The 15,595-nt window shown below is 32.6% G+C and overlaps 2 protein-coding genes and 1 long non-coding RNA gene across 5 annotated transcripts in view; 1 reads left to right on the forward strand and 2 right to left on the reverse strand.

The window, feature by feature from the left end:
* Nucleotides 1–15,595, forward strand: part of LOC127715307 (uncharacterized) — a 156,580-nt gene that overhangs the window by 112,677 nt on the left and 28,308 nt on the right. Inside the window, exon 1 of one of the 2 annotated variants that reach the window (XR_007988281.1) lies at nucleotides 12,262–12,297. The exons of the other annotated variant lie outside the window; for it this stretch is intronic. This is a non-coding gene — a long non-coding RNA (uncharacterized LOC127715307). Of the gene's footprint in view, nucleotides 1–12,261; nucleotides 12,298–15,595 lie in introns of those variants that run through there. 2 annotated transcript variants of the gene reach the window in all.
* LOC127715249 (E3 ubiquitin-protein ligase HERC2-like) overlaps nucleotides 1–15,595 on the reverse strand; it is a 131,423-nt gene that overhangs the window by 109,873 nt on the left and 5,955 nt on the right. The gene's annotated exons all lie outside the window — the stretch shown is intronic.
* LOC127715274 (uncharacterized) lies at nucleotides 2,733–7,999 on the reverse strand. The gene is made up of 2 exons (XM_052221312.1): nucleotides 7,486–7,999; nucleotides 2,733–6,962 (listed from the first exon to the last, which is right to left on the reverse strand). The coding sequence occupies exon 2, from the start codon at nucleotides 5,332–5,334 to the stop codon at nucleotides 3,424–3,426; it is 1,911 nt and encodes a 636-aa protein (XP_052077272.1). The 5' UTR covers nucleotides 5,335–6,962; nucleotides 7,486–7,999; the 3' UTR covers nucleotides 2,733–3,423.

Consider the following 15,595-nt stretch of genomic DNA (forward strand, 5'->3'; position numbering starts at 1 on the left):
TGCGATGACAAACTGTTGCAGAAGTACATTGAAGCAAATAAGTTCAAAGGGGCTTAACTCCTAGAAAAAAAATTGAATTGTAATTTCCTGTCGATATGCACATCTACATAGTATGTCCTTATTATCTACAAAGTTTCATGAAATTCTGTGGTGTGGTTTCAGAGGAGTTGCGATGACAAACTGTTGCAGTAGTACATTGAAGCAAATAAGTTCAAAGGGGCGTAACTCCTAGAAAAAAAATTGAATCGTAATTTCCTGTCAATATGCACATCTACATAGTATGTCCTTATTATCTACAAATTTTCATGAAATTCTGTGGTGTGGTTTCAGAGGAGTTGTGATGACAAACTGTTGCAGTAGTACATTGAAGCAAATAAGTTCAAAGAGGCGTAACTCCTAGAAAAAAAATTGAATCGTAATTTCCTGTCGATATGCACATCTACATAGTATGTCCTTATTATCTACAAAGTTTCATGAAATTCTGTGGTGTGGTTTCAGAGGAGTTGTGATGACAAAACATTGCAGTAGTATATTAGGCAAATAAGTTCAAAGGGGCGTAACTCCTGGGAAAAAAATTGATTCGTAAATTCCTGTCGATATGCACATCTACATAGTATGTCCTTATTATCTGAAAAGGTTTCATGAAATTCTGTTGTGTGGTCTGAGAGGAGTTGCGATGACAAGAAACAGGACTGACGGACGGACAGACGGACGGACAGACAGACAGATGGACGGACGGACGGGTCAAAAACATTATACCCTTCGCAAAAAATTTGCGTGGGATATAATTATATTTCCAAGTGGTATAAAATTGAGAATGGAAATGGAGAATATGTCAAAGAGACAACAACCCTACCAAAGAGCAGACAACAGCCGAAGGCCACCAATGGGTCTTGAATGCAACGAGAAAATCCTGCACCTGGAGGTGGTCCTCAGCTGGCCCCTAAATAAAATTGTGTGCTTATTCAGTTAAAATGGACGTCACACTAAACTCCAAAACATATAAATGAACTAAAATTAAAAAACATACAAGACTAACAAAGGCCAGAGGCCCCTGACTTGGGACAGGCGCAAAAATGCGGAGGGGTTAAACATGTTTTGTGAGATCTCAACCCTCCCCCTATACCTCTAGTCAATGTAGAAAAAAGAAACATAGAAATACGCACAATAAAACTCAGCTTAAAAGAAGTCAGAGTCCGATGTCAGAACAGGTAACAAAAGAAACTAAGCAAAATGACAATGATACATAAATGAACAAAGGACTACTAGCAGTTACTGACATGCCAGCTCCAAACCTCAATTAAACTGATTGAAAGATTATGTCTTCATCATATGAAAATCAAGTACAATCCCTCCCGTTAGGGGTTTAGTATCATACCATCATAAAATATATGAGAAGAACATAACCCGTATCATGCCAACAACTGGTTTTAGAATAAATGTGTTTATTTCCGATGCAAAGACCCTATGAGTGAATCAATATTAATACCAAAATATGCAATCTTTAATGACTTGACAACAGTATCGTAACTATGTCCTTTCTGAATAAGTCTGTTTAAAAGGTTTGGTTAGCTTTTGAGGTGAATGCCGACATTTTTGTGCTTTGTAAAGAATGTTACCATAAAATATTGGATGTGAAATACCTGAACGTATAAGATGTCTGCATGCTGATTTATATTTACGAATGATTTCCAGGTACCGATGATAAAATTTAGTAAATGTTTTGACTAGTTTGTGATATCGAAAAACCCTGGTGTAATAATTTTTCAGTAATACAGAGATTTCTTTCGTTTAAATCAAATACGGTGTTACATACACGAGCGTATCGAACAAGTTGAGATATATAAACACCATAAGATGGCGACAAGGGAACGTCACCATCTAAAAATGGATAATTAACAATAGGAAATGAAAAATCATCTCTTTTATCGTAAATTTTGGTATGAAGTTTCCCGTTAAAGATAAAGATATCAAGATCCAGGAAAGGGCAGTGTTCATTGTTAGTATTGGCTTTATTTAAAGTCAGTTCGACAGGATAAATCTCTTTAGTGTACATACTGATGTCGTCATTTTTGAGAGCCAATATATCATTTAAATATCTAAAAGTGTTATTAAATTTTTGAATCAGATGTTGTTTCGATGGGTCTTTGCTGATTTTAGTCATAAATTGTAACTCATAACAATACAGAAACAGGTCCGCAATTATGGTGCACAGTTAGTCCCCATGGGAATTCCGATAACCTGATGTCTTTTAAAAATAGTTGGTCGGCACTGATTTTCAACATTATTCAAGACATGGTTGATATAATCTATTGATATAAATTTCATATAAATCTGGTAAAATTTGTCCACAAGAGAGCTCTTACAATGCAATTTTTCATATAATTAATACTTCCAAGTGGCATAACTCTTTTAAAAAAAGTTGATCAGCACTGATTTTCAAATTTGTAAGAGACATTGCTAATATAAATCTATGATATAATCTTAATAAAAATCTGGCAAGAATTGTACATGTATGTGAGAGCACTAACAAGACAGGATGGACAGACACATAGAGGGATAGATGCCTGGTATTTGTATGTCCCCTGCAACACGCCCTGCGTGCAGGGGACAATAAACTGACAGAAACCGTATGATTGTCTAAAAATCGTCCAGACAAGACAATTACTGTATAAAATTTTTCAAGTTTTGTACATCATAAAAATAAACTTTTGCATATTTACAACATAAGATAAGATAAGATAAGATATTTTATTTCCAATTATGGGCCCCAAAGGGCATAAACATTACAACATCAATAATTTTTTCATAATACAATACAAACAATGAGATAAAAAAAAAAAAAAGTTAAACGAGAACTATTTAAGTTCTTAAAGAATACGTAGATAAAGAATCTATAGTATGTTGTTTTTTTTAATACTAATGCATTTTATTGCAAGTGTGGTTGATATAGATAAACAAGCAGCCCAAAAAGAAAAAAAGAAAAATAGATATCCACATATGTATAGTACACAAAAAGTTGGATCAATTAAATATATAATAATTAGCCAAAAAGAAAGTAGAAATTAAACATGTCCATGACTCATCCTGTGTCAGCAGCAAATAGGAAAGCATTATGGTTTCCTAAAGGCAGCTGACACCAGGGGGCGATACCTTATGGGCCATAGGCATGTAAAATGTGTGTAAATGTCTCTTTCCTACCTGTATCAAAAGCAAACAAGGAAGCATCATAGGTAACTTGAATGCAGTTGATACCTGGGGACGATGCCTCAAGGATATAAGAGAACATTTGAATAAATAATATATCTTAACAATTATTTTTTTTTTTAATCGGCTAGTATGTTTGTGATATTCAGATGAATATAATTTTCTATGTCCAATCAAATGTATATACACACATAGATTTCCTTTAACTAATCTTCACTAAGGAAGATGTTTGTATATAAAATTACATATTATTTTAAGTAACTCAACATTTTCTACACTAAATAACCAGATAATTTTGCTTTGACTGTTCATATGATTAAAATAAGAATTATATTGTGCAATACTAGCTAACATACAATTTCTATCATCCTCAAATTTGTTACAATCAAATAGAAAATGAGCCTCATCTTCGACAGTATTGGAAGAACATTTATTACATATTCTGTTAATTCGGGGAATACCCTGATATCTACCTAATTCTATTTGTAATCTATGAGAAGATACACGTAATTTAGTAAAACTTCTTCTAAGTTCAAAATTCTTGATCAATGTTAGATATTTTTCAAAACCAAAATTTGTTTTATATAAAAGGTAGGTTTTCAGTTTACTGTCTGAAAATTTATCTATTTGTTTTTTCCAACAGCTAATAAACAATATTGATAGCTTGGTTTCTATATATTTCTTAAATTTGTATAAGGATTCACAAAATGGAGCATTTATGGCATTTGTATAGTCAATACCAAGTATTTTAAAAACAACATTTATTGAACCATACCATGATGTTATATTCATGTGATGTAGTGTCTTTGATTGTGTATATGCCTCTTTTAATAGAGGAAAATTATTACCTAAATTCTCTAATCTATACCAGTACAATAACATTCCTTTTATAATATTAAAATATATTGGAAATCTTCCAAGTTCAGATAACACTGCAGCATTTGTTGTTTTCTTGTGTACCCCAAGTATAAATTTACAAAATTTTATATGAAGTTTCTCACAGGGTAAACCTGAATATAATTTTTCAAAAGATATATCTTCCTTCTTACATTTAGAGGAAAGAGAATTAAACATCCCCCATATTTCGCTACCATATAATAAAATAGGTTTTACAGTGTGGTCAAAAACATGAATACTTGTTTTTACATCAGGATTAAGTGATAAAAGATCTTTCCTTAATTTGAAATGAGCTTTCAGGGATTTTGTGTATAGTTCATTTTGAGCATAACTGAATGAACCAGATGAGCTTAAATATAAACCTAGGTATTTGTATTTTGAAACACATTCCAGATTTATATTCTGAAATGTGAATATCTGTTTTACATGTCTGCCTGCCTTGTTGAAAATCAGCACCTTTGTCTTATTAGTATTCACATTGAGACACCAATCTTTGCAAAATTTATCAAGCATTCCCAGCTTTTCTCGTAGTCCTTCAGCTGATGTAGATAATAAAACAATATCATCAGCATACATTAAACAATGTAGATCTTTGTCATTGACATTAACTGGGTCTCTAGTATCTGACAAATATCTGGGCAAATCATTTATGAATATCTTGAATAAATTCGGACTGAGGTTGTCACCTTGTTTGACTCCAATATCTAATGGGAAAAAATCACTTACTTGATTTTGAATTTTGACACATGATTTGCTAATTTCATACATACTTTTAATAATGTTATAAAAATAAGACCCAGCCCCAATATCTAGTAGTTTAATCTTGATCCCTGTATGTATAACAGTATCAAAAGCCTTCTGAAAATCAACAAAACAGGCAAACAGTCTACCTTCTTTTGAATTACAGTATTTGTTAATAAGACAGTTTAAAATAAACATATGATCTGCAGTTCTGGCTTTCCTTGTGAATCCAATTTGACTATCATGTATAATATTATGTTCCTGAAGAAATTTGTCCAGTCTTAGACTTAATATTCTATTAAAAAGCTTTCCAATTGCACTTGTTATTGTTATTCCTCTATAATTGTTAGGGTCACTTGTATCGTTGCTTTTAAAAATTGGTGTAATATAACCTTCAGCCCAAGATGTTGGGTATATACCTGAAGACAGACAAGTATTAAACATCTGTTGAAAACTTTTTAAAAGGAAAGTCTGTCCATTCTTTATCATATTATTACTAATGTTATCCAAGCCTGATGATTTATTGCATTTTAAGTGTGAAATGGCTTTGGATATTTCAGACTCAGTGATAACGGAGTCCAACTCGTTGAAACATTTTGAGTTTTCTAACTGTTTCAGTTTTTCACATAGCTCTGTATATCTACTTTGAAATTCACCTTTCAGTTGTGACAACTTTTGGAAATGTGATATCAAAGTTGATGGTTGTACTCCACATTTTTTTTTAGTTTCATTTTTTTCCTGTAGTTCATTAATTAAGTTCCAATACAGTTTTGGATTCTCTTCGTGCAAGGAGTCCAGCTGACTAATCAATGATTGTTTGTATTGTTTGTATTTATATTTCCTTAGTTTGGAGTATTCACGATTCAGTTTATAAAAGTGATTTTTGATAATTGGATCATATGGAAATCTTGAATAAATTTTTCCATAATTAAGCAAGTTAGTTCGAGCTTGTTGTAAACTTGCGTCAAACCACTTTTTGTTTTTTTTGTTTGTTTGTGTGTTTTTTTAAAGGTCGTTTAAGTGATAGATTTGCTGCTGATAAAAAGATGTTTGAAAGTTTTGATGATGCTTCATCTACTGATGTCTGAGTAAATTGAATTGTGCTGTTGTTGAATTCTAGTATGTAGTTTTGTAGTGTATCTGAAGAAAGTGTTTCTTGAAATTTTATTGCTGAACAGTCAGTCCAGATATAATTAGGTGTCATATTTTTCAACTGGATTGGAATATCATTTTCTCCAGGAACACAATATTTTGCAGATAATTCCCACTCAAGTTTACAATGACAATCAGATAATGTGGGAATAAATCTGGATACTTTAAAATACAGTACATTTTCAAGAATTTCTTCCGACACAGCAACATAATCAACCACACTTGCACCATTGGGGGTATAGCAAGTAAAATTACCAAATGTATCACCAAGAACTCTGCCATTTAAAATTCTTATTTGTTTACTAATGCAAAAATCCAAAACTTCTTTGCCTCTTTGATCAATTTTTTGGTCTCGACTTTTTCTTGTCATAATGTTTTTGTCAGTAGGGTATGTATCAATAAAATGCTTCGCTGGGCGCAGCTTGATACGACCGCAGAGGTCGAACCCTGAACAGTTGGGGCAAGTATGGACACAACATTCAAGCTTGATACAGCTCTGAATTTGGATTGTGATTAAATATTTGACACAGCATAGGTTTCTGACACAGAAAGAATGTGGTCTAAGAACTTCAATTTTTTTAATTTACCTATAATGGTCCAATGTCCAAAATCAAAATACATGGTTAGATTCAGCATATCAAAGAACCCCATATATTCAATTTTTGTTGAAATCAAACAAAGTTTAATTTTGGACCCCAACTTGGACAAACTTGAAAACTGGTCCCATAATCAAAAATTTAAACACATGTTTAGATTCAGCATATCAAAGTACCCCAAGAATTCAATTTTTGTTAAAATCAAACTAAGTTTAATTTTGGACCCTTTGGACCTTAATGTAGACCAATTTAAAAAACGGGACCCAAAATTAAAAATCTAAAAACACAGTTAGATTTGGCATATCAAAGAACCCCAATAATTCAATTTTTGATGAAATCAAACAAAGTTTAATTTTGGACCCTTTTGACCTCAGTATGAACCAATTTGATAGCGGGCCCACAAATAAAAAATCTAAATACAGGGTAAGATTCAGCATATCAAAGAACCCCATATATTCAATTTTTGTTGAAATCAAACAAAGTTTAATTTTGGACCCCAATTTGGACCAACTTGAAAACTGGGCCAAAAATCTAAAATCTAAATACATGTTTAGATTCAGAATATCAAAGAACCCCATATATTCAATTTTTGTTGAAATCAAACAAAGTTTAATTTTGGACCCCAACTTGGACCAACTTGAAAACTGAGCCCATAATCAAAAATCTGAACACATGTTTAGATTCAGCATATCAAAGAACCCCAAAAATTCAATTTTTGTTAAAATCAAACTAAGTTTAATTTTGGACCCTTTGGACCTTAATGTAGACCAATTTAAAAAACGGGACCCAAAATTAAAAATCTAAATACACGGTTAGATTTGGCATATCAAAGAACCCCAATAATTCAATTTTTGATGAAATCAAACAAAGTTTAATTTTGGACCCTTTTGACCTCAATATGAACCAATTTGATAGCGGGGCCCACAAATAAAAAATTCTAAATACATGGTTAGATTCAGCATATCAAAGAACCTCATATATTCAATTTTTGTTGAAATCAAACAAATTTTAATTTTGGACCCCAATTTGGACAAACTTGAAAACTGGGCCAAAAATCAAAAATCTAAATACATGTTTAGATTCAGCATATCAAAGAACCCCATATATTCAATTTTTGTTAAAATCAAACAAAGTTTAATTTTGGACCCTTTGGACCTTAATGTAGACCAATTTGAAAACTGGACCCATAATTAAAACTCTAAATACACAGTTAGATTCGGCATAACAAATAAATAAATGTGGTCAAAGATTTTACAAATCTAATGCGCCATACTGTGCAATTAAAGATTACTTCTTGAAATTTTTCAATATTTGAAATTTGAAAAAAAAACAATATTTGAAGAATAATTCTTTTTAATTTCTGAAATCTGAAATGAGAAAAAATTGACCCCCACAATTTCTTTTTACCCCCCCCCCCCCCCTTTCCCCCCAAAAATTCTTTCCCTCAAGATATGGTCATAATCTCAATTCAAATTTCCAATGGAGTTGGCAACCATAATTACCCATTTAAATTTACCATAGTGCATACTTAATCTATTTTATAATAGAATTTAAAATATAGTGTCAAATCTTTCATATGGATTTTTTTGTAAAAAAAAAAAGATGCAACATTTGCAGATATTTTTACTGGTCTTCCTTTATAAATATGCATTTCTTTAAACATAATTTAAAAGCAGTGTAAGGGAAGTAACCAAAACGTTGTATTTGGATTACCTCCCTTACACTGTTTTAAATTATCTTAATTGTTCATTAACCATTACTTTATACATAATTTAAAAGCAGTGTAAGGGAGATAATTTCAATGATGTATTTGATTTATCTCCCTTACACTGCTTTAAATTATGTTTTGTACTAAAGTATTTGTCCATTAACCAGGACAACCTTGTTTTTCCCCCTTTTTTGCCCCTAATTCTTAAACGGTTTGAGCCATAACCCCCCAAAGCAAATCCTAACCATCCCTTTGTGGTATGGAAACTTGTAGTATAATTTCAGAGAGATCCATACACTGTTCCACAGTTATTGTCTGGAAACAAAAAAATGCTTATTTTTGGCCCCTTTTTGGCCCCTAATTCCTTAACTGTTGGTACCATAACCCCCAAAATCAATCCCCACCTTCCTTTTGTGGTATTGAACCTTATGGTAAAATTTCACAGAGATCCATTCACTTTAACTAAAGTTAGAGTGCGAAAACTAATGCGTATTCGGACGACGACGCTGGACGACGACGACGACGCCGCCGGACGACGACGACAACGACAACGACGACGCCAACGTCATACCAATATACGACCACAAAATTTTTTTTGCGGCCGTATAAAAATTGGAGTAAATTTTGAATCATCGTTTACTATAAAGTCATTTTCAGAGCCTATTCTGGCATTAAAATCTCCACATAACAAAATTTCACCCATTTTTTTATACTGAAAGATATCTTTTTCTATGCATTCAAAAACATCAGAAGAGAGTTCTTGGGTATATTTAGACGTAACAGGGGGGTTGTACAGTACACAAATAAATAGGTCACTTTTAAATCCAAAAAAGGATTTTTCTAATTTAATCCATTGATAATCTGGATTACTGTTAATCAATATTTTGACATGAGGTTTAACGTGACTTTTCTGTAGAATTGCTATACCCCCAAAATGACGGTTATTATTTGATAATTTTCTACATATTGGATGATAATGAAATTTACCAATATTGTGTATTTGGGAATTATATCCCACATGAGTTTCGACTAAAAAAACAATGTCGTAATTCTCTATATGTTTCAGAAAAAGGGGATCCTCTGCTTTATTCATGCCCTTTGAAAATAAGCCACCTATATTCCAATAACCAAATTTTACAGATGATTGGTTTGATTTTGGCATTTTGGTTGATACAATTAAATCTGGTATAAATAATAGAATAGATTTTCTATCTATAAAAAAAAAAATAATAAAAATTTGTCTCTAAATAAAAGGAAGAGACAACAAGGAAAATATTCAGAAATGTAAATATTTGAAATAAGTAGATTTATTTAGAGGATAGTTTTTACAATGGTTTTCTAAATACAAATAGTCTATGATATAATGACAGATAATTTCTTTTCTATGTATCCTCTTTTAACTGAATAACTATTAAACTGATTTGGGTTGAATAACCTGATATCCTGGGTTAATTCAAGATCAAAAGTATGATTCAAATGTGAAAACTAAAAATAAAAATGAATAAAATAAAATAAAAAAGGCGAACTTTTATACCTAGCAGAGGTTACATATATATGACCATGTAATAGTGTGACTTCTTCACATAATGGCTGTTTCATTTGAAAAATCTATTCAAATGTGAATATGAATTTATCAGCCCAAAAAAAAGAAGAAATATATAAAGTTGTACATGTATATATAAATTATATGTAAATGACTTTAAACATGTTAAAGGAAGTCAACATAATGATATGGTAATATGTATAATATTAAAAAGCAAGTTATTCATGATGACCTCTGCCACGTCCACGTCCACGTCCTCTTGTGTTGCGCGATTTGGATCTACCTCTTGAAATTGGCATGGGAATGTTTAAGGCAGTGTGTATTCCACGCTTTAAGTTTGCCGATAGCTGAGACACGCCAGAGTCAGAGAGATGAAATTTATCTTCACTTAGTAGCTCTGCAATTGGGTTTCCATTTCGCAACATATTGCCATGATCAACAAGTAGAACATCTTTATTGTCATCATATATTTGTTTCAACAAGGCATTTATGATTTGTCCATTTGTGTTGAAAATTACACTGTCGAGTCGAGGAGTAGTAAGAGAGATGATGCAACCACTATTTTGCCATTTTTGAAGTGCAAGCTTGACAATATCTTGTATTTCTTCTACACATTGCTGTGGTGATTTTATTTTCAAATCATTCGTCAGGGAATGAAACACTACTAGATTTGGAATTATATCCGATATCTCCAAAATAGCTTGTTTAGTTTCTTCTAAATTGAAAGCAGTAACCTTATTGGTTGTAAATGATGGCGATAGCTTCTCTGCATTGATACGTTTGGTATTGGATGTACCAATTAAAATAATTGTTGGTTTGTTATCAATGTCAAGTTTAGATTTGTCAGTATATTTACAACATATATTTTGGTTAAAAAAAAGTTGCAAGGACCTACAAATATACATGTTTTCTATAATTTTGCAAGCTGTATAAACTTTGTAGTTTAGCCAGTTTGTTACCTCAACTGTACTAGATCATCTAAATGTACTATAATTAGCTACAACTAGGTCAAACTGTTTCATCAAACCTGTTAACCTGTTGAATTAGTTCCAATAATAGTTATGTTTCTATTATATACAATAACAACTATTGTTTTCCGTAGCTCTGTGAAACAATTTATCTCTGTTATGACATCAAGCCTACTTATATTATGTCTTTGTTTTACATCACAAACGAGCTAAACATACATTGCTGTAGAATACAGAATTTAAACACAACAATGTACCATGTCAGAAACATTTTTTTTCTTTTTAAATAATTATTACAATGCATGTGGAAATATCATTATTTCTTAATTGAAAATTTGAATCCCAGCTTATACCCAAGAAAGTGAAGCACTAAATGTACCAAGAACTATGAATTGATCTTATCAAACTAAGTGATGGAGACTGACTTGTCTAATCAAGTGACTACAACTGTGAGTCAACTCACAAAAGGATACTTACTCCTTGTCCAACAAATTCAATTATCTCCCCTTTAACATGTTGATTGATTGATTGGTGTTTGTTTTCCAATACATCAGTGCAAAAAGCCTATATTGTTATGATTTAATATTTTGGACCAGGATAATATTACTTTACGGACACTATCAGATTATGTTTTATAACTGTATTAATATCCATCTAGCCCTTCAGAATAGTTGCGCTAACAAAAGACTTTAACAAAATATTGCATAGTGAAAGAGGTAAGTTTTGATTATATCCCCTTTAACATGTAGGATTAAGATTATATCCCTATGAAACTAAATATTTCAGTTTATTTACATGCATATGTTCCAGAAAAGATATGAGTCAACTACTTATGTTCGCAAAGTTACAATTTTTCTTTAACAATTTTTGCATATCTTCTTATTGTATTTGTTTGCTTGTTTTGAATGGATTGTTTGTAATTTTTCTCAACTAGTTCTCTTACTTGGTCATGTGAATTCACTGACTAGACATCTTTCAACGTCAAAGATTCAGTGAGTGCACTTCCATTAATAAAACAGTTAACTAACTGCTTACAGTTCATTTAGATATTGCTTGAAGTTATCTTCCCAAGTTAACATTATATCATTCTTAAGGACAAATCAAGAATGACCATGTAACACAAATTGAAGGGCTATACCTTATGAAATTTACAGTATTAAAGATTAACATTTCAACATTAATCATGTTAATTATCAGCACTATACATGTGTGGTCGGACCAAATGCAAATATATTCTTATGGTCATGATAATATGGGTATGGTTCAAATACTCATAATTGTTTTTTTCTTTTTTTGTCATTTGATACTAAACTGTTTAATTGGTACATTCCTAATATCTCCTTTTATTCAAATTGTAAATATTTTAATCCTGAATAAAATGCTTCGCTGAGCACAGCTGGATACGACCACAGATGTCCAACCCTGAACAGTTGGGGCAAAAATGGTCTGAATTTGGATTGTAATTAAATATTTGACACATAATAGGTTTCTGACACCGAATAACTGTAGTCAAAGAACTTAGAATTAGACCCCCCCCCCCCAAAAAAAAATTACCCCCCCCCCCCTTTTTTTTTTGCAAAAAGAAATGATATTTGAAGAAATTTTCTTTTTAATTTCTGAAATATGAAAAAAAAAATTGCCCCCACAACTTCTTTTTTACCCCCTTCCCCCCTAAATTTTTTTTCACCCCACAAATATATCATAAAAGTCTTAAAATAGAAAAAAAAATCCCCCCCCCCCAATTTTTTGAACCCCCTTATGATTCATCACCCAAAACTCAATCCCAGCCTTCCCTTTGTAGTATGGTACCTTGCAGTACAATTTCAGAGAGATCCATACACTTTAACACAAGTTATTGTCTGGAAACTAGAAAAATGCTTATTTTTGGCCCCTTTTAGGCCCCAAATTCCTAAACGTTTAGAGCAATTTCCCCCAAACTCAAACCCAGCTTTCCCTTTGTGATATGGAACCTTGTAGTACAATTTCATAAAGATCCATACACTTACACACACGTTATTGTCCTGAAACTAGAAAAACATGCTTGTTTTTTGCCCCTTTTTGGCCCCTAATTCCTAAAATTTTGAGGCATTTACCCCAAAAATCCATCCCAGCCTTCCCTTTGTGGTATGGTACCTTGCAGTACAATTTCAGAGAGATCCATACACATCTTCCAATATCTACTTGAACACAAGTTATTGTCTGGAAACTAGAAAAATGCTTGTTTTTTGGCCCCTTATTCTTAAACGTTTTGGGCAATTACCCCCAAACTCAATTCTAGCTTTCTCTTTGTGATATAGAACCTTGTAATACAATTTTAGAAAGATCCATACACTTAAACACAAGTTATTGTCATGAAACTAGAAAAATGCTTGTTTTTGGCCCCCTTTTTGGCCCCTAATTCCTAAAATTTTGAGGCAATTACCCCCAAAATCAATCCCAGCATTTCCTTTGTGATATGTTACCTTGTGGTACAATGTCAGCGAGATCCATACACTAACACACAAGTTATTGTCTGGAAGTTACAAAAATGCTTATTTTTGGCCCCTTTTTGGCCCCTAATTCCTTAACTGTTGGTACCATAACCCCTAAAATCAATCCCCACCTTCCTTTTGTTGTATTGAACCTTATGGTAAAATTTCATAGAGATCCATTCACTTAAACTAAAGGTATTGTGCGAAAACCAATGTGTCTTCTGACGATGACGACAACGCCGGATGACGACGACAACGACACCAATGTCATACCAATATACGACCTTTTTTGGTCGTATAAAAATGTGCTTAGGGTAACATCCAGAATAAAAAGTCAGTAAAACAGATTTTTTGAAGGATTGCTATTTAATCTATTATGCAAAAGTTATGTTTTATGCCATGTCTACGAGTAACATATGCAAGATAGACTGTTGACACATAGATGTGTTTGCCTTTATGTAATTAAAATAGTATAATGCAAATAATGAAACTAAAATGGCAATATTCCAACCCGTACTATACAGACATTCAAAGTCAATGATTGAAGGGGAAGGGCCAAATAACCTCTGTGGAAATGAAAAGTACCAATGCTAGTACAACTGCATATTTAATACCACTTACTTATCATCACATAAGTGGTTCCCTTTAAACTGACCTAAACAAAAACTTTAACATGTAAACTATGTCTTTGTCAAATTTACTATTAACTACAACACCTTTCTTGTTGGTGTCTTTGTTAAGATTTATTTGTATGTTTGAATTTTTTAGTCAGTTGTGATGTATGTTTACACAATAAACAACTATCATACCAGTGGGAGATTTAGCTAGCTATAAACCTATGTTTAACCCCCCATCTTCTTCAGAAAATGCCTGTATCAAGTCAGAAATATGGAAGTTGTTTTTCACTTGTTCCGTTGATTGATAGAGTTTGATTTTGTCAGTTTGCATTAAATTCCCCTTTTTGAATTTACCTAAGAGTTTGGTACTTTTGTTATACTTTTTTTCTCCTACATTGCTGAAGCTACAGCCGAAAAAAAATCACACCTAAGTCTCACTTTTCTACTTCACCAAGGTAAAAAAAGTTGGCATGGAATCAATTTGAAAGTAGAATTGGGTATAAATGATTCTTGAAAAGACACTAGATGCTTAGAAGAAAAATGATTAATAAGTAGTATCAACAGAAATAAAATGCTCCGCTGGGCGCAGCTTGATACGACCGCAGAGGTCGAACCCTGAACAGTTGGGGCAAGTATGGACACAACATTCAAGCTTGATACAGCACTGAATTTGGATTGTGATTAAATATTTGACACAGCATAGGTTTCTGAAACAGGATGAATGTGGTCTAAGAACTGAAATTTTTTTAATTTACCTATTCAAACCATATCATTATTATTTGCTTTTATATATAAAATTTTAAAGAAAAAAAGGAAAAAAAAATCCCTCCCCCAAATTTTTTGAACCCCCTTATGATTCATCACCCTCAAACTCAATCCCAGCCTTCCCTTTGTGGTATGGTACCTTGCAGTACAATTTCAGAGAGATCCATACACTTTAACACAAGTTATTGTCTGGAAACTAGAAAAATGCTTGTTTTTAGGCCCCTTTTTGGCCCCAAATTCCTAAACGTTTACGGCAATTACCCCCAAACTCAAACCCAGCTTTTCCTTTGTGATATGGAACCTTGTAGTACAATTTCATAAAGATCCATACACTTAGACACAAATTATTGTCCTGAAACTAGAAAAATGCTTGTTTTTTGCCCCTTTTTGGCCCCCAATTCCTAAAATTTTGAGGCAATTACCCCCAAAATCAATCCCAGCCTTCCCTTTGTGGTATGGTACCTTGCAGTACAATTTCAGAGAGATCCATACACTTGAACACAAGTTATTGTCTGGAAACTAGAAAAATGCTTATTTTTGGCCCCTTTTAGGCCCCAAATTCTAAACGTTTTGGGCAATTACCCCCAACCTCAATTCCAGCTTTCCCTTTGTTATATGGAATCTTGTTGTACAATTTCAGAAAGATCCATACACTTACACACAAGTTATTGTCATGAAACTAGAAAAATGCTTGTTTTTTGCCCCTTTTTTGGCCCCTAATTCCTAAAATTTTGAGGCAATTACCCCCCAAAATCAATCCCAGCATTTCCTTTGTGATATGTAACCTTGTGGTACAATGTCAGCGAGATCCATACACTAACACACAAGTTATTGTCTGGAAGTTACAAAAATGCTTATTTTTGGCCCCTTTTTGGCCCCTAATTCCTTAACTGTTGGTACCATAACCCCCAAAATCAATCCCCACCTTCC

Source organism: Mytilus californianus, unplaced genomic scaffold, assembly GCF_021869535.1.
Source record: "Mytilus californianus isolate M0D057914Y unplaced genomic scaffold, xbMytCali1.0.p SCAF_9, whole genome shotgun sequence".
In the NCBI taxonomy this organism is placed as follows: domain Eukaryota; kingdom Metazoa; phylum Mollusca; class Bivalvia; order Mytilida; family Mytilidae; genus Mytilus; species Mytilus californianus.